Source organism: Drosophila ficusphila, unplaced genomic scaffold, assembly GCF_018152265.1.
Source record: "Drosophila ficusphila isolate 14025-0441.05 unplaced genomic scaffold, ASM1815226v1 contig_414, whole genome shotgun sequence".
NCBI classification, from domain to species: domain Eukaryota; kingdom Metazoa; phylum Arthropoda; class Insecta; order Diptera; family Drosophilidae; genus Drosophila; species Drosophila ficusphila.
Window position 1 is genome coordinate 4,052,834 of NW_025064328.1, and position 22,183 is coordinate 4,075,016.

At 44.4% G+C, this 22,183-nt stretch overlaps 4 protein-coding genes across 18 annotated transcripts; 2 read left to right on the top strand and 2 right to left on the bottom strand.

The window, feature by feature from the left end:
* Positions 1-26: 26 nt before the first annotated feature.
* On the top strand, positions 27-1,653 carry LOC108087750. 12 transcript variants are annotated; one of them, XR_006245470.1, is made up of 4 exons: positions 27-221; positions 942-1,172; positions 1,229-1,402; positions 1,456-1,653. XR_006245470.1 is itself a non-coding variant. In XM_017185273.2 (4 exons), exons 1-4 carry the CDS (start codon positions 128-130, stop codon positions 1,556-1,558), a joined length of 465 nt encoding a protein of 154 aa, XP_017040762.1. In that variant the 5' UTR covers positions 42-127; the 3' UTR covers positions 1,559-1,653. The 12 variants fall into 12 exon arrangements, 3 of the variants coding, with proteins under 3 accessions (XP_017040762.1, XP_017040763.1, XP_043064070.1); XR_006245468.1 differs by having other exon boundaries at positions 37-221; positions 1,257-1,402; XR_001771185.2 differs by having other exon boundaries at positions 39-165; positions 1,257-1,402.
* A 441-nt stretch (positions 1,654-2,094) lies between these two features.
* Positions 2,095-4,652, top strand: LOC108087691 (translation initiation factor eIF-2B subunit delta). 3 transcript variants are annotated; one of them, XM_017185199.2, is made up of 5 exons: positions 2,135-2,210; positions 2,371-2,408; positions 2,595-3,194; positions 3,254-3,817; positions 3,889-4,652. In XM_017185199.2, the coding sequence occupies exons 2-5, from the start codon at positions 2,379-2,381 to the stop codon at positions 4,570-4,572; spliced, it is 1,878 nt and encodes a 625-aa protein (XP_017040688.1). In that variant the 5' UTR covers positions 2,135-2,210; positions 2,371-2,378; the 3' UTR covers positions 4,573-4,652. The 3 variants fall into 3 exon arrangements, with proteins under 3 accessions (XP_017040689.1, XP_017040690.1, XP_017040688.1); XM_017185200.2 differs by lacking the exon at positions 2,371-2,408 and having other exon boundaries at positions 2,095-2,210; XM_017185201.2 differs by lacking the exon at positions 2,371-2,408 and having other exon boundaries at positions 2,111-2,205.
* Positions 4,608-13,364, bottom strand: LOC108087690 (myotubularin-related protein 6). Of its 2 annotated transcripts, none has more exons than XM_017185198.2 (10): positions 13,128-13,364; positions 9,198-9,314; positions 7,437-7,599; positions 7,098-7,381; positions 6,898-7,032; positions 6,598-6,827; positions 5,969-6,481; positions 5,670-5,912; positions 5,389-5,611; positions 4,608-5,328 (listed from the first exon to the last, which is right to left on the bottom strand). In XM_017185198.2, exons 1-10 carry the CDS (start codon positions 13,149-13,151, stop codon positions 5,191-5,193), a joined length of 2,070 nt encoding a protein of 689 aa, XP_017040687.1. In that variant the 5' UTR covers positions 13,152-13,364; the 3' UTR covers positions 4,608-5,190. The 2 variants fall into 2 exon arrangements, with proteins under 2 accessions (XP_017040687.1, XP_017040686.1); XM_017185197.2 differs by lacking the exon at positions 13,128-13,364 and adding an exon at positions 11,069-11,529.
* A 103-nt stretch (positions 13,365-13,467) lies between these two features.
* Positions 13,468-19,001, bottom strand: LOC108087732 (focadhesin). Its single transcript, XM_017185253.1, has 8 exons — positions 18,837-19,001; positions 18,347-18,628; positions 17,065-17,283; positions 15,983-17,006; positions 15,710-15,921; positions 14,573-15,651; positions 13,854-14,512; positions 13,468-13,792 (listed from the first exon to the last, which is right to left on the bottom strand). The coding sequence occupies exons 2-8, from the start codon at positions 18,616-18,618 to the stop codon at positions 13,643-13,645; spliced, it is 3,615 nt and encodes a 1,204-aa protein (XP_017040742.1). The 5' UTR covers positions 18,619-18,628; positions 18,837-19,001; the 3' UTR covers positions 13,468-13,642.
* Between the last annotated feature and the right edge of the window lie 3,182 nt (positions 19,002-22,183).

A 22,183-nucleotide genomic window follows, 5' to 3' on the forward strand; every position in this document is an offset into this window, starting at 1 on the left:
TATTTTATTATTTCACGTACGGTCACACCTTAAATGTTCTAAATTTCGAGCGCCATTTTTTTTTGACGGTTTTCGGAGCTTTAGTTGTCATTTTATAGGTTGTGTTAATAATTTACCGCGTGTTTCGATGTCTAAATTAAAGGGCAAGAGCAGATCCAGCGAGAGGTCACTTAACAATTCGGCATCCAGAGATCAGATTTAGATTTACCATAACTTTTAAGGTAAAATGCTTCATAAAACCACCGTGCTCACTCGTTTGTTTTGTGGTTTTGAGTGAGCACGGTGGTTCTATAAAGCCTTTTACAGTTATTGCATCCGAGAAAAGTTGCGGTAAAATTGCGCTTTAGCGGCTTTTGCTAAAAATGGTCTAGGAATTTTTTTTTTTTTTTTAATGGATACCTTGGGGCCTAAACATTAATAAAAAAGTGGCGGAAAGCTTAAATTTTAATTATTAATGTGTTAAAATTGCAATTATTACTGCCGCGAGGCAACCCGTTTTAGAACATTGCCATGTTTTTCTAGCGAAAAACTTTACCGTTGAGAATGTGTTGTGGATGAAGAGTGCTGCAATTGTGTGAAAATTTAAAAACAAAAGAAATTTAACAATTTTACCATGTCAGGCACTGCCAATTTTACTACTGAGCGCTGTAAAGGTTGCGAAATGACTCAGAGTGATTTTATAGTACTGAGTGAATACCCAGAAAAGCTATGGCCAGTTGCTTTTTTGCTATTTTTACAAATAAATACTTAGAAATCAAGCTTTCCGCCACTTTTTTACTGTTCGTCTTCGGACAAAAGTACCGACAAAATGGCGGAAGGGGGCCCGCCGTTAGGCTCTTGCTGTAAATCGAGGAACAAACTTCTCCTGCATTTCTGCTCGAGAATAGAAACCTTGGAAACTTGGAAAAGGTTCTCCGACAAAATCCATTATCGGCCAACAGCTTCGGACAATCTTCTTTTCTCTTGGTGAGCTTGCGGAACACCTCTACTTTGTTAACGTTTCTTTCAAAAGTTTTAAAAGAAACCGGAAATACAAAGGTGTCGGAACTGGAGAGACCGAAATGTTGTTAATGCCATCAGTTTACATTGAACGCGTAGGGAGTTTAGTTACTGGGGCGCCAAGATTTGGAAATATTCCCCTTAAGATGTTGCAACATCCGGATCCTAACATGGTAATATACTTAAAAGAAACGCTCAATGAGGAAACTGCCAACAAACTAAGGAGAAGCCTATTTCAGTTAGCTTTTCATTTACAGTTGATGGAAAAATTGATTAGCTTTAAACCAAAAATGCATGAGCGATATCCAAAGAAGCCGGAGTGCCAGGAAACTCACAACTCGGAGCTTGCCAACCCAAGGAATGATGCAGCGATCACAACTAGGGAAGATCCGCCCCAGAAAAGGTAAATTAAAACGTTCGCTTGTTTGTTTTCCTTAGTTAAATTGTTAATTGTAGTGCGCAAGGCCAAGAGGATATTACCAGTATGACGCATGATACCTCAAGATCTGGACAGTACTACGACGATACCTCAATTTGCATAGCAAACAACCGTTATTAGTTTCCCGTACCGTTAAAAGAGAACCTGTATTATTAGTTTAATAATAAAAAAAGAATAAAAAACTTTTGTTGCCCATTGAAACCGGATAAATATAACTTTGTGGTTAATTTAACGAAACAATAATGCTAAAGTATTTATATAAATATTTTATTAAAAAATGTATATTCATTTAAAAGCTTTTGAGCCATGTCTTTTTATAAATTTAGAATTGTTGGGGGAGGTTTTGCCATTTTAAAGTGGAGATGAAGTTTTTGTAGCAGCTAACTAAACACGATGCCGATAGTCAATGTTTTCAAAAGCAAAATATACTGGCGAATTATCGATAGCATTGCGAGTGCCTTAACCGAATATAAATGCTACTTTTTTTTTACATTCCAATAAAAGTCCAGCCCAATTAAGTCTAATTCTATTTAGTGGTGATCGGCATGCTCCTTGGCCTGGGACACGGCCCATGCCTTTTTGTTTTCAGGGGTTTGCTAAAAGGAGAAAAAGAATAAAGATTAATAGTAGTAGTGTCTGGCAACGCCGTCCATGTGTTTACTAATGCCTATCGAAACATCCATCGATTCGCTTTCAGCATTATCAGCTGGTAGAATTTTTGCCATCGTGAGCAAAACTTTACAATTTTTAAAATAACAATAAAATAAGTAAGGTAAATGTGAAAGTATTGTGAAAGTTGTTAACTCAGCTTTACTTCTTGTTCACTAAAATTCTTAACATTCGGATAGGAATTAAAAAACACGGCTAAGGGAGCCGAAACCTTTAACCTTTTACATCCTTTTCTTTTCGCACTTCCTCGTCTCTTTTTCAAGCTTGCAAAATGGTTTTAAATAGCGAACAACTGCCACAGGTAGTCAGCCTTACTAACTTGACTCTAAAAAATTCATTTGCTAAGTACCAACTACACTGAAAATAAGTACACTTAAAATTAAGTGCTTATGTTGCATGTCTTACGTTTATTTTTTAAATTAGATCCACTTAGTGTGATTTAATTATTTGTTTCAACACAAAATAATGATATATTCCTAATCTAAAGACTGACGCCCATACTCGGAAGACTAAGTCCAAGAAGCAAAGACAACGCAATCGACCGCGAAACAAACGAAATCGCCTGGAAGATACCTATCTAACGACTCCTAAGACCTTAACTACCGATTCTGCCAGTGCAATGTCCGGAATTCAGGATGCAGTTACTACAGAAAAGACGCGTGAGCAAATAATGGCTGAGAGGGAAGCGAAAAAGCTGGCAAAACAGTCCAAGAACCAAAACAAGTCATCGACTGCGGTCGTTGCCGCCACTTCGGGCACCAAAATCATCACCGAGGTGGAGCAAACGACCATAACCACCAAGCTGACGACTACCACCACAACTAAAGCCCAGGAGAAGGTAGATTCAGTAGCTCCAAAAGCAGTTTTACCAACTTTGCCGAATGGTCAAAACACGGAGGCGGGGGAAAAGTCACGGGATCAGATCAAGGCTGAACGCGAAGCCAAGAAAGCGGCTAAAAAGGCTGGAAAGAGCGCTGGAGCCAAAGTGGAGGCCACCAGACAACAGGTGGCTGAGCTTAAAGTGGCGGATAAAGCTCCAGAGGTACCCAAGCCTCCAAGTCAAACCGCAGGAAAGGACCAGGAAAAGGTAAGAGCTCTTTGCATCAAAAATATGTTTGGGGTTAACATCTCCCCCCTTTTCCACAGAAAAAAGTAGCACTCAGCAAAGCGGAGCGACGGGCTATCCAAGAAGCCCAGAGGGCAGCCAAGGCCCAAGGTCAGGCTAAGAAATCACAGCCAACTGGCAAGGCTCTTCCCACTGCCACGACCGCTAAGGAGTCTAAGCGAGAAAGCGTCTCCCCCTCTAAACCAGCCACAACCAGCTCACCCAGCAAATGTGCAGCGAACTCTTCAAATGGAGAGTGCCGGGTAAAACTGTTCAATCATCTTGTCTGCGCCAAGGAAAACAGCCAGTTCATCAACGATCCTCTCGTGCATCCGAGCATAGCGCGCCTAGGTGTTCAGTATGCTAAGCGCACAGTTGTGGGTTCCAATGCCCGGTGCATTGCCTTCCTACATGCGCTGCGTCAAGTGGTGCACGACTTTGAAACGCCCGCTAAGAAAGAATTTGGTCGTAGCCTGGACGCTGCAGTGAAGCATCACGTGGACCATCTTCACAAGTGCCGACCGCTGGCTGTGTCCGTGTCGAATGCATACAAACAATTTAAGAACCAACTAACGCAACTGCCAGCAGATATTCCTGAAACGGAGGTAAGCTTATATATATTAGATATATAAGAATGAGTGAGCTTTCTTATTTATAAAATCCATTTATAAACCAGCTAAAGGAGCTCCTAGGCCACTTTATTGATACTTACATAGAAAATCAGATCGGCAAGGCAGCCCAGGCGATAAGCGGCTTTCTGCAGGAAAAGATCACCGATGGCGATGTGCTGCTGACCTTTGCCTGCTCATCCCTGATCCAGTTCATCTGCGAGGAGGCCAAGCGGCGACAGGTGGCCTTCCGGGTAATTGTCGTCGATTCCCGACCCGGATGCGAAGGTCAGGAGATGCTGCGCCGACTGCACGCGCACGGAATCCCCTGCACCTACGTGTTGATCAATGCCGTGGGTTATGTAATGGCGGAAGCCACCAAGGTGCTGCTCGGAGCCCACGCCCTGCTGGCCAACGGCTATGTGATGGCGCGCACGGGAACCGCTCAGGTGGCACTGGTGGCCAATGCCCACAATGTGCCCGTGCTCGTGTGCTGCGAGACGCACAAATTCAGCGAACGCTTCCAAACAGACGCCATCGTCTACAACGAGCTGAGCGATCCCAACCAGCTGGTGCGCGGAAGCAAGTGTCAGTTAAACAATTGGGAGGCCAAGGGCAAGCCGATGCCGCTTAACCTGAACTATGACATTACGCCGCCGGAGCTGGTAAGTGCCGTGGTCACCGAAGTGGCCATTCTGCCCTGCACCAGCGTTCCGGTTATTCTGCGCATCAAGCCCGACATCGGCTACTAATGCAACAACTTTGATCACTCATTGGAAACTCGCTGTTGTTGAATAAATAATTTTTATTACACTTTGATCAAATCGATAAATAGGTTGCATAGTTTTCATAAGTTTCGGGGTGTCTTGCAAGTTAACGCTAATGGAATATACTTTATGCAAGGGACCGCTGCAACGAAGGAGGGCTTTGCCCAAATATCTGTACAATCTTAGTCCGGAAATCCTTCGGAAATGAATAATTTTGGATCATAAGCGGGCCCCGTTGTATTTGCCTAAAGCAAAATAGCTCTAACTTGAGTTTTACATTTATAATTTGCATTACATTGTACTCTTTTCTTGTGTGGGGATGGTTGGCAAATAAGTCGATCTAAATTCTAACAACAAAATACAGTTTTGTGCCCGACTTAAAGACTAGGACGATGCCGGGAAGCCAATCGCTAGTGGATTGCGTTGGTTTAACTCTTTTTGATATTCATTTGCAACAACTTGAATGAGCTTCTGTAAGCAGCTACGGCTACAAATGCAACAATAAATACATACAATTTAATTTAATAGAGTTTCCGTTTTCATCGCACATTCACTGCTCCCCATATGACTTAACAACATCCTTTAATCCCGCCTATATTCCCTTTACGGGCTTTGCTTTTGCATTTGTCGAAAGCATCCTCGGCACACTGGCACTGGCTTTCCACTGTCGTGTCCTGGAAGTGCCACATTCTTGTCTATGCAGCGCTCGCAGAAGATGTCGCCACAGCGCCAGCAGTGAGTCTGTCGAAAAAACACAAGAAATATTATATTACACATATGTTATTTTGTTAAGATATCCACCTTTTTGCTGAACTGATCGAAGGGCGTGGAGCAGGAGCAGGTGGTCACATTGCGCATGGGCTTCCAGTCCACGGCCACGGAGCTAATCTCCTCGGGCAAATTCTGCGGGGGACTGGATTGCTCGGCATTTAGTGACAAGTTGGCAAAGGACATGTTGCTGGCCTTCAGCGGATGATCATCATCGGCAGCCGAAAGTTCACTCAGCTTTTTGTCATAGTTGTATCTACAATGCAGCAAGGATTCAAGGATGTGTTTGCAATACGTCTGGAAGTGATCCTTACTTGTTGTCATTGATTTCGTTGCTGGAGACTTCTTTGCTAACTTTTGCGGTGGTGCTGGTGGCGTCTTGCAGTTTCTTGGCTGACTTGGAGATGTAGTTCTTGAAGCTGGCTATCCGCTTGGTTAGATGCTGCACATGATCCTCCAGCGAGTTGCAGTGCTCCTTGCTGTCGAGCAGCAGGTCGCCCAGTGGTTCCCGCGGATGGATGCCGCTCTCAAAGCGGCTGTACATGCCGCGCCAGAATCTGTTTATGAAATTCAAAGATTAAATATGTTTTTGATGGACGATGTCGTTTCTTACTTGATGCACTGCGGTGCGAGATTCGCCTTGATTGCCTCGTCCACATTGGGTTTGTACAGCGGGTTGATATACTCATTCAAATGGTTGGCCATATAGCCCCAAAGCGAGAAAGTGCGTTCGGCCAGCTTGAGATCTAACCGATCCTTCTCGCAGTTGCCCACAAAGGTGCCGAATTGACACGAGTGCACATGATCGTGGAGTATCAGCAGGAAGCGCTCGTTGAACTCAAAGGACTCGCTGCGCTGCGACATCAGCTGCCAGGTACAGTCCAGGAACTGTGTGAAGATTGGCGACACCTCGCGCGCATCGGTCTGAATGTGACCGCAACGCTCGCTGAACTTGTGCCCAAAAGCCAGCCAGTCCTTCTCGATCAGCGCCTGGAAGCCTTTAATGGTCCGGTAGTAGGGATTCAGCATGAGTTGGGCCAGCGAGCAGACCTGGGCAGTGCGGTCCCAACCGTCGGAGCAGTGAACCACCACCGAAACACCTTTATCCACTGCGTTTGCGATAAAGCTAAAGTAAAAGGACAGTAAAAATAGTTACATTAAATTATTTATCTATAGCTTAACTGGACAACAGAAAACTGTTTGTTTTGGTTTGCTGAATAAATACGCAATTTGCGTTCTCACCTCGACGTGTCCAATATGGAGCGAATGTGCTTCAGCCAGCCGGACGACTCCAGGGCACTCAGGAAAGCACTCATCGTGGGCGACTTCTGCTCGCAGGCCTCCAGCACTTTTTGCAGACTGGCGCGCTGAACGTGGATGTTCTCGATGCCGAGAAAGTGGAATTTGATGTTCTCGTAGAAGGCCTCGTTCTCGTATCCCTTGCCGGCGGCTCTGTTGGCCATGGCATTAATCTGCAAACAGCGTTAATGGATTATTTGCATGCGGTAAACTCTGGGGGAATCTCTCCAGTCCGTCACTCACCCTCGGTCGCGTGTCCACCACATACATGTAGTCCGTGTTGGAGTTCGTCTTGCGTATGGCCTCCAGCATTTGCTCGTCTTCCAGACAGCGGGCACTGAATCCAGACAGCGGTTGACTGCAGCGACAGATGGAGGCCTGAATGTTAAGGTAAATAGAATTATACTTGAAAGGTAGAACCAAAATGAAATGAATGTAATCACCTTGTTGTTGTGCAGATAGGTAAGCGCTGGTAGTCTTCCCTTCGAGCGGAATCGCGAGCTGCTGATGAGCATCAGCGTGGTGGCCTCCTTGGGCACGTAGATCTGACGCGGATAGGTGTCGCACAGCTCGTACTTCTCGTTCATCGAGCAGAGAGTCCATGCCTCGTTGGGCACCAGCATGTGCTTGAACTCGGCCTCCAGCTTGAAGTAGTCCCAGCCGGCGTTCTTGGGGAAATCATCCTTGTTCGGCTGGTAGTTGAAGCAATACAATTTGTTGATGGACACTGCCCACGGGAAATGATTGTAGTTTTACGAATATGCATTCCTTTATGGTCTTACCCGGCTGAAAGAGCTTTAGTAGCGAAGTGTAGACATCGTGACACTCGGAGTCCTTGGAAATGACAAATGTGACCGACAGAAAGGTCTTGCAGCGGATGAGAAGCGGCGATCCCGTCGTGCTTAAGGGCAGCTTCTCAATGCTGGCCACATGCATGTGCAGGATCTACGAAAACCCGCCGGGAAAATATAAGTATTTTGCTATAACAATTTACTATTTTTATTTATTTATTTATTTATAGAAACCAAAAAATTTAAAGTTAAAAATATGTTTGGTTAATAAAACTAAATGTTTGTACTATTTTTAGCTAGGGAGTTGATTGCTGCTTATAATTCATTTTCCTTTGTGAGTGAAACAATCAACAAATCGGCTTATGACCATGACTCCGCCCAAGGCTACGCTTATGCAACGCCAGCAGAGCCGCAAGTGAACTTTACTTACTCCCCCCTTTTTTGGGGCGTCCCAACTACGTGCCTGGCCAGAACTGCTTTCGCCACTAAATAATTGATGCGCCACAGTGGCGGGCAGTAAAAGAAAAAGCAGAGCAACTCAGGGGCGAAGCGGCACGACGAAGAAGCAGCTGGATTATGAGGAACTAAGCAACCAATTTTCAATGGCAACCAAAAAATCGATATCTTTACTGGTCTTCCTTCCACCCCTTAACTGCCCGCCCACTCGGCTCCTAAGTGTTTTCACTTTTAATTAACCACTTTGTGCTGCGGTGGTCGCAAGTGCGACTCATCCGGAATTGTGGATCCTACACTCGCTCCTGGGCCACTTGTGGCACTCGGATCCGCCAACTTGCACCGCGGAGTGCATAATTAATACAATTTTCGCGGGGCAATTAAAATGCAATGCATGCTTGCTTCCGGGCCAAACCTCGTTACGTATACGCAGTGGGTAACTCTCGCGAATGGAATAATTAAACGCATTTAGTGGCACTTACTTGTGCTGGGATTTGAGCAGTTAAAACGGCGGTGTGTCAAAGGATATAAGCTTGCCGGGGATTTGCTTTGAAAGCCGTCGCTAAACCAGCGTTTTTTTTCGACTATTTAGTCCGCCTTTTGTCACGTTATCCTTTCAATTGCATAAAGAATGCATCGCGCGTGCAGGCTAACAAATCGCATTGTACTGCTAAGCTGCAACAGCTTTTCCGAGCTGTTTTTCCACCCTTCCACCCCACCATAATTTTAAAGAGTTTTCCCGCTGCAACAAGGAAATATGCTCGCCTGTGTTAGCTTTGCAATTAATGTACACAAAAGATGAACGAATTCAATTTGTATGTGTGCGATGGGGCGTATACGCAACACGCCAACACAAACTTTCCTTTGTGCGTGCCAGATTGCAGAAGGCGAATTAAATTCCTTCGGTAAACATGAAACAAACTTAAAGCGCAGAAACACGGAGGGCAACTTGTTAAAAGAAACTTTTCTGCACTCATCCTCGGAATCATTCTCGGTGAAAGAGCGGAAATGCAGCGGGCCTCACACATCACCCGTTCTTTTGATGGGGCTTTAAACTTTTTGACAGCTGCGAGGTCGGCTCTAAACCGAAAAAAAAAACCCAGTTGAGCACGTTCGCAAGAACTTGCGACTTATTCGCAAACACAAAGGTGACTCACTAAACTGTTTTGTGGGCCATGCAAATAAGCATTTGCTACTTCGCAGCTGAAAAAGTTCTTAGCACACAAGGAATATAGGTTTTCAGTTGGTATGCGGAGTAATAGATGATGTCATTAGGGGCATGGGGCAGGGGCCACTTACCCAGGTCTCCTTGTTGCTGTCGGGCTCCACGAAAATCAGATGGGTGGCCGTCAGATAGAGGGTGCCCACCGTGGGATTTTTGGTATTGTAGCGATCTATCATCCGCACATTTTCCACCTGAACAAACAAGAGAGAAAGAAATGGTTACAATTTGATTTAAATTTTCTTTGCGCCACCGGAATTTCTGGTGCTTTACTTCAGCTGTGCCCCGCTGACGTCAGTGGAATCCATATAGTTCTGTGAAAACCCCCACATTACATACGATAAAAAATCAACTGCATTGACACGAAAGGAGGAGGAAAGTTTTTCAATCAACTTTCAGCGAATCCTCGGATGTGTGGCAAAAACTTCATCAAACATTCAGGATACTCGTATGTTAACTTTAAAGCATCAAATAAATATATGGGCAGAGCGTGGCCCTTGTGGTTAGTTGGTATACAGCCATTAAATAAAATCGCCGGGCCGCCAGGACATTAATTCCTTTGATGGTCCTTCAGACTGATTTCCCCCTTCCCCCTTTTCGCTTCCCTTTTTGCTGTTTGGCCCACGGCTGTTTTTATTGCCCAGGAGACTTTCATATTGCCAGACCCGAGAGCTGCTCATCATCGGACTAATTTCCTTTCATGTCACTTAGATTGAGGCCTTTGTTTGAGCCGGGTCCACTGTCGGGATAGATAAGGTTAGTTAATTGTCTGACTTAGCCAGTGGGAGTTCATTACTCTCGCCCAGCGGGCAGACAATTCAATTTAACATGCAAATTATTGCTGCTGTGATATTGTAGCGTGAATTAAAGATAAGATACAAAAAGCTTTCGCTTTCTGCGGAACTATTTGCCATTTGAGGAAATTAACTAAATATTTGTTATTATCTTAAATGAATTGAAAACTGTATAGCTACGGCAAAGTGGAATAATAGGTTCTGTGGTTACATAAACCTATAACCTTTTTGTGAAATTATACTCTGCTCGTTAATATTATCTTTTAACTAGCTTTCTGAATCGTTTAATTTATTTTAAAACGTTTTTCTTTAAAAAAAATAAATTTAAAAAGCTACTTTGAAGCTGACAGAATAAGCTCAATAAATTCAACTTCCCGAAACTCACGTATATTAAACACAATTAATTATATTCAGATTGTATATGCAGAAGCTCATTTAAAGCTGTTGGCAACGTGTCGAATACTTGATTTATGAGTACCATGCATGGCTTTATAATCAATGTGTATATAAAGGCTTAAGTGACTGAAAAATGCAATAATATTAATTTAATTATGTCAAGTCATGATTTAAAACAGCTTATCTCTGTATGTAAATTGACCTACGAAATTGTGGTGCGTATTTCTTTTCTAAATTGTTCTCTGAAACTCAGTTTAAACAAATTGCAGTTGAAAACCCAATTGTAATCATCGAAGGACAGTTGTCAGGCTGCTTCGCTCGCTGGCAAATAGTTGATGTACGAGTACAATTTGCCACCCGGTGGCCATTGCATCTGTGACTTTGATGGAAAACCCGACCCATTAATTGCCCGAGCTCCGGACTCGAGTGCCCTGCTGACAATGCAACAATCTGTCAGAACGGGTGGGTGGATCCAAAGGAGTGATTGTGTGCTGACGCACATGGCACCCGGATGCAGTTGGGCTGGCAGGCAAGGACTTGGACTGCACTCCACGCGCCCAAAACTGACCCAAATAGGAAATTGTTTTCTGGGGGGGAGGCGAGGGCTTTTGGGAACCCCGAACATATTGCCCGGGCGCTCGATGGTGATTTGCATATTTTCCGGCCCGTAGCCGGTGGCAATGCGTAAAACGGAAAATTAGTAGGATTTTCTCGACGTGATTTGCATAAAGGAGCGTGGAGCGTGGAGCGGGGTTTACCTTCTTGAGCACACTGTTGCCATTGTAGAAGACAGGAGCCTCGTTGAACTCCTCCTCGATCCAGGATACCACTTTGTCGGAGACAAAGGGCGGCACGGGCACGCCCCAAAGCCTCTTGTTTCCATCCGGCGGCTCCTCAGTCTCCGGTGATATATTATCGAAACTCAGGCGGAGGGCGGAGGTGGGGGACAATTGGCGCTCGATCTCGTTGAACTTGTTCATGAATCGGGTGAAGTCCATTATTGGATGGTTTATTGATTTTAAATCAACAACAATCCTTTGCGGGCAAATCAAATAGAAACGAGTTGGAGTGGGTGTGGGTGAAATTGCTTGAGACTTTCACTTTTCGCCTGACACACGAACGCGAAACCCAAAATATACACTCCAAATGGATGTGCCTTTTTGTGTGTTTTTGCACATATACGTGTTATGTGTGTTTTTCGATGGCGGAACGCGAAGTGTTCCCGTCGAGCGTTGGAACGAAACTCGAAGGGCCACAAACGCGCGCTTAAAAGCTAGCTATGCTCATGTTTGAATAGGTTGAGGCAGACTCGTCGGGTCAGTCAGTCCGTTCGCAAAACCTAAAATGAGTACGACTGAACTGGAGATTTGAGCCCGAAAAGCATTCTGGCTGAGAGAGCCTTTTCCTTGAGTTAAGAGTTAAGTTAAGAGTTATTTCCCTGCAACATAGTTCCCATTGACCATAATTGCTGATAAGTATCTCGGTTTTTTCTCATTTATCATTGTTATAATACCGCTTTTAGAATTCAGCTGCTTTTTAATAGGTTCTTAACTGCAGACTCTTAGAGAACGGCATGTATTTTTCTTGCTTACTTAATTAAGGTATTCAACTTATTTTGGGTATTTAATATGTGTCAGCCAAAATGGGCTAAACAATTCGGGGAAAGGGAACTTTGTTGACTGTGTCCCCTCAAACTTCTCCACCCTTAAGCAAAGGTGCAACAGTTATCGAAAACTTGGATTCGGCATTAGCCAATCACCCCACCGTCGGTTCTTATCTTCGATGTTGTTTAATGTGTTTCCCAATTGGACAACGTTTTCTCAATCCGTTAAAAGCCTGCGGCTCTCAGGAGAGGGCCAAGCCGCCCAAAAGCTAACGGACTGAACCCGAAGCCGACGAAATTTGACAACAGGGATATTCTCTCTTCTTCAGAAAAGAGAAAGAGGAGTGTTATTTTTTATTTCAATACTCTGCAAGGAGTGGGGTTTAGTTGACAACAATATCGGTTGTTTATTGTAAAAGTTTATTAGTTTTTTGAAGAAAAGAAAAGAAAAGAAACAATATGAGCACCAAGATATACCAAAAGATATTTTTCGAAAATTTCTTAAACACTTTATAATACGACAGTTAAGGATGCTTACATTAAATTATGGGAAAATTGAAAGTACCACCAATAATTCTGACTTGATCATTAGACTAAATTTATTGCGGAACACCATTAAATGACTGACAACCTGGTAAAAAGTGTTATATAAAAAAATCTTAGTTAAAAGTTTACTTTTTTCTAAAGGAAAGAGTATAAATACGAAATCGTTAAAGAAAATTTCAGCCTTAACAAGATATCCGTTAAATAGGCCACGTCAAAGGGCAAGTGTGGTAAACATCCCTCTTCGGAAGCTGAGGGAATTTTTTGCAGATTTAGAGGAATAACTTTTTCATGGTTAAAAAATTGGCTCTCACATTTCGTTTGTGTGGGTGGAATAGAATTTTCAGGGAGAGAGTGGGGTCAAAACTTATTTACTTTTGGATTCTATGCGCATGTTTTGGGGCCATATTATTAGATGGGTATCGGGGGCCTTCGATGATATCTGCGAGGTAAGTCCCTAGGGAAGGGCAATGGGGGCGCGGGCAAAGGGGGTGTGGTAGCCGGTCCTTTTCCCACGACACAGGTGACCATCCCATCGATTTTCGAACTGTGAACACCTTACACGGATGACTCACAACCCTTTTCACGGCATCCAGGTGCTCCGCAGTAGTCGCCGTATAATGACCCTCACTTTTCTAAACCCTATCGCCTTGATTAAGTTGATAACTAACCTTGGCCAGCTTTATTTCATCCATTGTTTACGTTTTGATTGGATTTTCCTGTTGCCTCACGTAGAAACACGCGTTCCCGAATCACTTAGCAGTAATTTGCCAACCGGTTCACAAGCTCACATAAATGAGCGTCGTTAATTTCGGTGAATTGCACTCGAGTTTTCTATTTCATTTGCATTTTTTTAGTTATTCCGGAATAAATAATAATTCTGCAAGCGATTGTGGAAACTAGGGGTGTGTTCAAGTCGATAGTAACCACCCCCCCCCAAGTTATCGGCTCTCGACAGTTATTACTTTCCACAATTTTCGACCACCTGGCAACCCTTTGCAAATTCAAATGTTGTGCGCAAAAATACATTTAATGTACGTTAAAGTTTAAACTCGTACAAATAACAAAGAACGCGCTTGCTATCAAAAATTGACTAACATTGACGGTAGGCGGTTGAATTTAACCATTGAAGTGCACTTTAGGCGTGGGCAGAGAGTTTAAATGCGGTGAGTGTTCGTCGTCGTGTTCATTTACGCATTCCTACGTATTTGGTCCAGACTCCCTTGTTATCAAAATATGGCTTGTTTCGGGAGCAAATAATGGCCTCCCTGAAGACATCGGCATAGGAAGACGGCAAGGCTATGTGCTTGTACAGATTGAATAAGAATTCATAGATCTAAAAGGGTTGACATAAGAAGTTAAAATAAGTTGTATGTAACTAATGGTTGAATCCGAACCTTTGCCTCCTGATCCTTCCAGAAAATATGATCGCATAAGTACTGCAAGCTTTCGGGAAAAAGCGACAGTCGCTGCTTGTCATTAGTGGCCACCACATCCACGCTGCCCAGCAGTACCGCACAACCAGAGAGCACATCAACGGCCAGAATGAAGGTGTCCAGCAGGTACAAGGCCCTATTTACCTTCTCCTTGTTGGAGACCTCGGCCAGCAGCATCTGGATCTCCAGGAACATCTCACCTATCCAATTGCTGGAATGCTCATCGCTGCCAAAGGCATAAAGAGTGGCTGACAAATGGCGATAGAAGAAAGACCTTTCCTCCTCGCGTTTCTCATAGGCATCAACAATGGGAGTAAGCCACTTCAAAGGATTTGGTAGTTTCTCGTTGTACAGTACCAAATAGCACCGGATAATCGTGGCCTTTTTCAGCTTGCCCACCGGCGTCTCCCACCAGTTTGCTGGCGTCGTGAGGCCATCAATGGCATTCGGATGCAATGTAGCAACCACTTCGGTGTAGCGCTCGAAAAGCCTTGAATCCAAATTCATCGAGTCCATGTAGCGCTCCACAATCAGCGTAAAAACATCAAGTACTTCTGGTATATCGCATTTGCCAGTGAAGATATACTTTACGCTTTCCAGAAATTTCTCAAACAAACATCCTGCAAGAACCATTCAAATTCAAATTTAAAATTAAAGATGGTTTCAAATTTATAACCCACCTTCAGCAAAGTCATTCAATTGCGACTCCTTGAAGCAGTAAACGGCCACCTTCTCGGCAAAGTTTTTCAGGATCTGCAGGCTCACACTGTTGGCAATCTCTGGCAGCAATGAGAACAGCAACAAAAGATCCTCCTCGAAGCAGTTGGGCTCAAAGTCTACGAGGAAGTTCTCTAGAAGACGTTTGGCGGTACCGGAATTTACGGCCTGGTTCTTGGCTATCATGATACAATATTTCCGCGCATCGAATGACAGGTGGAAGAAGCTCGTGAGGCAGCTCCAGTCCAGTGGCGGAATGGGTTTGGGGAATTTTTTGGACAACGACCGCAGGGCGAATGTTACAGCGTACGGTTCTGGAACGTAGTCTCCAAAGCGCGCTTGGCTTACGAGATAATTGGTGACTGCTCGCAGTGGGCTTGAGGCAAACAAACCGACCAGCTTTCGAGGCTCAGGCTTGCCTTCTGGTAGTCGGTAGACTCCGCTCCGGAAGCCTCCAATCTCACTGCTTATATGGTGTGAAATCAAATCAGCTGCAGCATCTCCACACTCCGGACGAATCTTCTGCAGCAGCTGCACCCATACTTCACCGGGCACCGCCTCCTGTTGCAGATCCATTACTTCCCGACCACCGGGAACACCGACTCCCACTCCTCCTCCAACGATTTCGAAGCGAAATTGGGCTGGAATGTGTCGTAGGTTCAAAGTGATCCCCGGTTCGTAGTTTTTAAGGGCAGCCAGGGCATTCCGCACCTGAGCGGCATCTGTGCCGGGTCTGCTTATAGCCTGCCACAGCTGCTCCAGAGCATCATCCGCCAGCTTTTCGTACTCCAATGTTGGTGTCTGCAGCAGTGGCACCAATCCAAAGAGCTTATAAAGCGACTTAAGCGTCTGCGGCCGCTGCTCGTTCCGGAATTTGCTTCCCAATGCCTGCCAAGTGGAAGCTATGTTGACGGTGTGACTATCACACAAAGCGTATATGGCATCCAAGGCCAAGGAAGTAGCCAGGTCACCCGCCTCATCAAAGGAATTGTTGAGGGTGTTGCTAAGATGCGGCAAAAGCTCCGAACCATGTAAAGTCGGTCTGCAAATAGAGTTGGAATGGATTAAAGAATTCATTTGGTAATAGCAACTCAAACTACTTTTCCTGGCAAATTTCCCGCATGGCATGAGTGCGGGCGATCTGCAGCTCCCAGCGCTTGTCGTTGTCCGGAAGAGGTTGGGCAATCTGCTTCATCAGAAAAGGATAAGTACGCGTCTCCACTCGCCAAAGTCGGAGATATAAGTCCACGCAAAATGTGCCATTTTCGGTGGAAAGATTCCTTATGGTGTTGAGTATCATGGGTACATTGTCCTTGAAAATGTTTAATTAAAATAAATTAAACAAATCTAAAAGTAGAGTAGTTAAAACCCACCTTGGACACAGCAAAGCTGGCCAATCCTCTGAGCAGTTCCAGCTGCAACTCCGGATTACTTTCGTGGGCCAGCTTAAAGATGTATGTCATGAGAAAATCATAGGCTATGCCCTCGTTAACCTTGACGATCTGCAAGATGACCTCGTAGATCTTAAACCAACAATCTACTGGTGGCTTCTTAGATAAAAATAGCGCACGCAGAAAGAGATGCAGGCGCTGGCAGAAGGCCGTGTTCGCCTTGACATTCAGGGCGTCGACAAAAGCGAATACATCCTGGTTGTCGGAGGCGTCAAAGGATTCCACCAACGTGGCCAAGTCAAAGGCAATTGCTATGTCCGGGTGATAATTCCGCATATGAGCGGGCTTCAACTGACTGGTGGTGATTATTTCCCCTTCCTGTTCTGACCTTTCGGTATCGAGCACCCTTTGGACTATTTGGTGGGCCAAAGCCAAGCCTTCTGCGGGTATGAATGCAGTCTGAGACATCCACTGAATAATACCGTCCAGACACATGTTCAGAATGTATTCATGGCCACAGCGCTCCTGCACCACCACAAAAACGATGATGCGCAGCAGATCTGCCAGGTAGAAGGGCGACAGAACGTGCAAAACCTCCGAAAGAAGCACCAAGAGCACATGGTAATGATCCTTTGTGTGTTCCCTCGTGGCATGGAGCACTCGAAGAAGGCATTGCAAGCTAGGACGCGGATCGATGCCATAATTGGCCAGCTGTTTGATAAGACAGGCTTGATAAATTCCCAAGTCGATGGACTGGGCGTAATCCTCTCGCTGCAGAAAGTGATCGATGGCCTCAATGACCAGGATGCTGGTGCACAAGCAGGTGCTAGCGTTGTTGAACTTGCTCCATGCCAGCAGTTCCTGCATCAGAGCACGTGCCTCCGGTTGTTTGCCACTCAAATTCAGCAGGCAAGTCCAAATGGGTTTTACATCGTGCAGAGTTTGGGGATTGCAGAGCACGTACAGAAAAACCGGTCTTAGGTACTCTATGCTATAGTCTCGAATGCTAGAAAAGAACTTAAGAAATAAATTTAACTGGATAATGATTATAGTGAAGCACTCACCCTTTATCGTGGTGCTGGCAAATGCCAATGATCTTGTTGCTCACATCATGCATATTGGCACTCGAGTGCTGAAGCAGCGAGATAAGCGGATGCTGTTGCGTTTTCAGGCCATAAGAGCACTGGTAGGTCTCCTGGTCCTTGAGTAAAGAAGTTTTGCGCTTCAAGCTTAGAAGCTGCAAGCCCAAAATGCTCTCCGTGATTATGGCAAAATGCATTGGTCTGAAAAAGAGGCAACATTTAATTATAGAAGGCATTTAAATTAAATCCTGGAAAACGTCAACAATGATTGACATTTGGCAGACGTATATAATGTAAGTCATCATTAAGGTGGAACGACTTAAAAAGCCGTTTAGCGGACACTTCCGGAGTAGCAACTGCAATCGGCAGTCAAGGAGTGGAGCTCTTTTTACGGCGAAGGTGGAGTAAATCGCTTTGCGTTTGGCGAGGTAATTACGATTCACGCTGTGGCCAGCCGGACTACTAGGTTTGGCCTCTAATTGCAGGCCAATTAATATGCAATCCTTTTTGCCTGCACTTGCAGCTCGACTTGGCTGGCTTATCAAGGTTAATTCCGGTATTACATGACCGCTTGTTCGTCCTTCGACGCTCCGCAAACATTTCAAGTTCAATGCCAGACTTTTCAGTTGCTTTGCATACCTCAAACATTCGCCAGCCAAGGCTGCAGGATATGATATGTGGGTGTAGCGTTGCGTGGCGGGAAATGGCTAATAGTTTTTACGGCGCCCCAGGCATAATCGCTGTTGATCCGCAAGATTGACGACTGCGGATTGCGGCCAAGCGGAAACCGCGTCAATGCCAAACAACTGGGATTTTGGATTAACTCGGAGTCATAGTTCATTTGCACATTTGTTACATGACGTGCCAAGTGCTGGGCAATTAATTTGGGACACGCGTCCAGCGGAAATGCGAGGGATTGCGTGCGTCGTCGGACGGAAGGAGGGTCAACAATGTTGGTAGCACTCGATGGCAAGCGTTAAATGGCGCGTTAATTAAGTGGCAGTGCAGTGGGGAGAATCCACTGTGAGTTTCAATCTGTGTCGGTAATTTATGCACCTTTGTGGGCAATTTCGCAATTGGAATCGCTGCGCTCCACTTAGGCTGATAGTCCAGCACGATAGTTCACCTTGCGTGGCTCCTCTAGCTGCTCCTCCTGCCTGCTGCCCTCCGGAAGTTCAGAGGTGCGCCTCTGCGGAATTGAGCTACATATGTATGTGGGTCGTGGGCGGGTTCTCTGGCCAGATAGCCATGCAGTTGTCCTCACCCCGCATTAGCCAGCATGGAAAGTAAGCTGTTCTGCACTCCGTTGGCCTCCAAGACGCCCTCGTCCACCAGGCGCACCAGTGTTTGACAGCTCATCAAGCTGAGTTGCATGTGGTCGTGCTTGCACTGCGACTTGAGGAACTCGATTTCCTTGATCTGGTGCTCGGGCACCTGCTTCTCCCGGCTCTCCACTACCTTTGCGTAGATCTTCTCCAGGCAGGAGGCCAACTTGACCACCGAGCTGTGCGGCTTTATGCTGGCAAAATCATCCATGGTGCTGGTGCTGAAATTGCAAACACAACTTGAAGTTACTTCGGTCTGCTAGGGACTGAGATTTATGGTTTGTTTGGGTCCTCGCTTTTGATTTCCCAACGTTGCGCGGCGCGTGTCCTTTCTGCTGCTCGGCTGCCACTCGAATGGAGTGGAAAATCCGAAGCGATTTGAACATTGCCGCGTTTTCCTGTGCTTTTCCACCCCCACCAACAACTCACATTTTCCTTGTTTACCGCTTTCTGTCGACCGCTGCGTGTTGGCTCATTTCATGCAAAAGCCGAAGGATGTGGCAGGTCAGTTGGTTGGTTCCCTTTTGTTCATAGAGGTGTTTAGCCAAGTAAATTGGGTAAATATATGCAAAAAGAAAAGCCGGCCGCGAAATGTTTTTGTTGTTCTTAACGAATCAGCTGTTAGGGTGACCATCTGCACGGTTTTGCTTTTCGAGGGTGGCAACGCTGTTTGTTGCAACGGTTTTTGAAAAGGTACTTTAATCTTGGTAAAGTCAATAGTAAATATAAAAAATAAATACTTGTATTTACCGTATAAATGTAAATGAAGCTATCTTAACTCTCGATTTGTGTATATCCAGCAGATAAATATATTTATCGTAAGCTGTATATTTGGTTAATCTTCGTTAAGGTAAAGTTTAAATACTTATTTGCGTAAATCCCCAGTACCCGTAATTATAATAATTTAAAAACGAATTATTTGCCTTAGTAAATCTTCAGCTTATCAGGTAACAATTCATTGCAATTGGATTTTACTTGCTCGGAAAGGAAGATTCAACTCAAGAATAAGCCCTTGAATAAAAGTTATCATTCGCATAATAGACTTTTCTGGCCGAAGAAGCAGGAATTTATGCCCACGCCGACTTGACCCGTTGATTTATTTACGGCATGCTCAGTTAAGCCACTACAACCTCATCAGCTCGCTTCGCTGCTCCTCGGGAGCTTCCTTGCCCCGGGCTTTGCTCCTGGCTCCTGGCTCCTTCCTGCCGGCTGCTTTTTTCAGTTAATTGACTTTATGCATTTTTGCAACTCTCCTCGTCGTAAAATGAAATTAATTATGCTGCTGTTGCAGCTATAAAAATGTTGCCCAGCCGAAAGGAGCATCATAAATGGGCCGGGGCTAAAAGTGGAAAAAGGTGCGGCTGCCCGGCGTCCGAAAGAAGAGCTCGGCGAGAGTGTAAAAGTGAACTCGGGTGAGTTTAAACTGCAATCATTCATGCTGGCGAATCCTCGAACGGCAACAGAAAGCGGGGAAGACAAAGGTTAAGCCCAAGACAGGCCAACATAATTTCCGCTTCCTGGCCCGGAGTCCATATTTTTGGCAACTCCTTTCCTTCTGCCCCCCCCGGGGATTTATGATTTTATAACCGAAAGGGCCTGTACAGTGGAGGTCGAAAGGCGGAAATATTTTTTGCCCTACGATTTCTGCGCGTTTTTCAGCGTAACTCAACTACGGATTTATTTTTTTTCGCAGAGGTGGAATAGCAAATGGTTGCAATTTGATCGTTTTGGTGGCTCTGGTCTTAAATTATTTGGTTGGAATTTAAATCTGTATCTTGGCTTGCAAAGAGATTTTGCGGTCTGTTCTTGCGGCTTATCGCGAGGCCATTCATAATTTACATCTGTTGCTTTTGGAAAAGATCAATACAATAACCCAATGGAAATTAAATACCTTTTCGCTTACCGCAGTCGGTAAAAGTGGGGGAAATAAATGTTGTTACAAGGACCTGTTGACAGAGTTACTGAGTATTTGCGGTTACCTTAAACTCGAGGAAGTTTACGATTCGCATTTTGGGTACACGATTTATTGAGCTGTATATTTGGCAAAAGCTTCCCCTTTATTGCGTTGCCAAAGAAAATAAAGAGTTCCCAGAGAATGCTTTAGTTTGGGTTATTTATTTCTTTTTTTCATAAAATATGTAAAATGCAAAGAATCGATTTTCAAAGAAAAAAAAGGGACCAGTTCCCAGCATTTCTAAGCCCCTAACTTTGCTAAGTTTTATCAGAATTACGAGTGGTATACCTTGCTGAATTTGTTATTAAAACATCTAAAACATCATTAGTTTATTTTCAAATTTTTAATCAATGTTTTGCCACCTTCTTTTAAAATTTTCTAAATATGGATTCTCAGAAAAGTTACCAAAGTTGGTAAAAAGTTTTTTATTAATAGCTCTGTTAGAACTGAACTTCTTTTCTTGATGCCCAATATAAATTCCGTTTTCTTTAACGATTTCGTGGTAGAGGCACATTTAAAGAATATCACTTCCACGAACTGTGTGTGTTGACATTTTGTAGCTCGCAGTCGCCACATGGCTACTGCCACGGAAAACAGAGCCGGGAGGCCGGGTTCCGGAGAACAGGAATCCGTTGCCCGGAGCACGTGGCAAACCGAATTTGCATATGCCCAGACACGGCAGGTGTTTTCAGCAACGTTTGGATCGGGGCACGCCCCAAAAAAGCCGCCCACTTTGCCACCTGTCGCAATGGCCGCAATCACATTGCTTCAATTAAATGGAGTCGACTCATTAATAATGCAGACAGCGCATATTTGGATGCCATGTACTGGGACGTGTGTGTGGGCTTGTTTGTTTGCTGGCGTGTGCAAATGCGGACAGCTATTTGCCCCCGCTTAAGTACAAGAAAACTTTAATAAAGAGCGACAGCAGCGACTCGAAAGTTTGGAAGCGCTTTTTTTTCCCTTTTGTCCCCAAACTCACATACGTATGTACAAGGTCCTGTTGAATTTATGAATATTTATGCTCTGACAGTTTGCACTTGATCTGCGTAAGCCAAAGTACTGAATATTTATAAGTGCCGCAGTTAGTTACCTGGCAATGGAGTCAGCAGCTCAAGTTGAATATGCAGCATACGCAACGTTGTCCCGGCAACAATTTTCTTCTGGATTTTGTTTTTTCTTAAAGTAACTAAATGCTTAGCTGAGTAGGTTTAAAATATGTTTTTAAAGACAGCAAGCCGTATCACCATACTTTTGGATCACTCATTGAGCTTAAAGACAAAAAAAAAAACATTTTCAATTATTTGCATGTGACTTTATTATAAATCTTTTTTAGCAGGCAACTAATTAGTATTAATGCTAATTAGCTTTATCTTATTAAGCTAAGTGTGACTTTTTTCACAGTATTTAAATGTGTGGGAAATTCGATTCTTTTGCAAGTTCAACAGCTCAATTTAGAGAGCCATTTTCCCAGCAAATTACGGAAATTTTATGTTGCCTACCTTTGGGCGCTCTAAAGAAGGCAACTCAATAAGCACAAGTGTGTGTGTGGTTTTTCCTGTGAATTTTTAAGTCTGAGCTTGTGTGTGTGTCGATGTGGGTGTGTACATTTGTTGAATGATTTAACCTACTACCTATTCATTCGTTCTTGTGGCCCACGTAAATTGTAGACAAAATAAGAACCAAAAACCTTTTCAATTCTCCACTTAGGCATTTCTTTTTTTTACCAAACTCTAAATTAGGAAAATGTTTAAATGTATGCCAGACGGACAGTGAGTGTGTGTGTGTGCGGCGGAAGATTGTATATGTGGGCAAACATAAT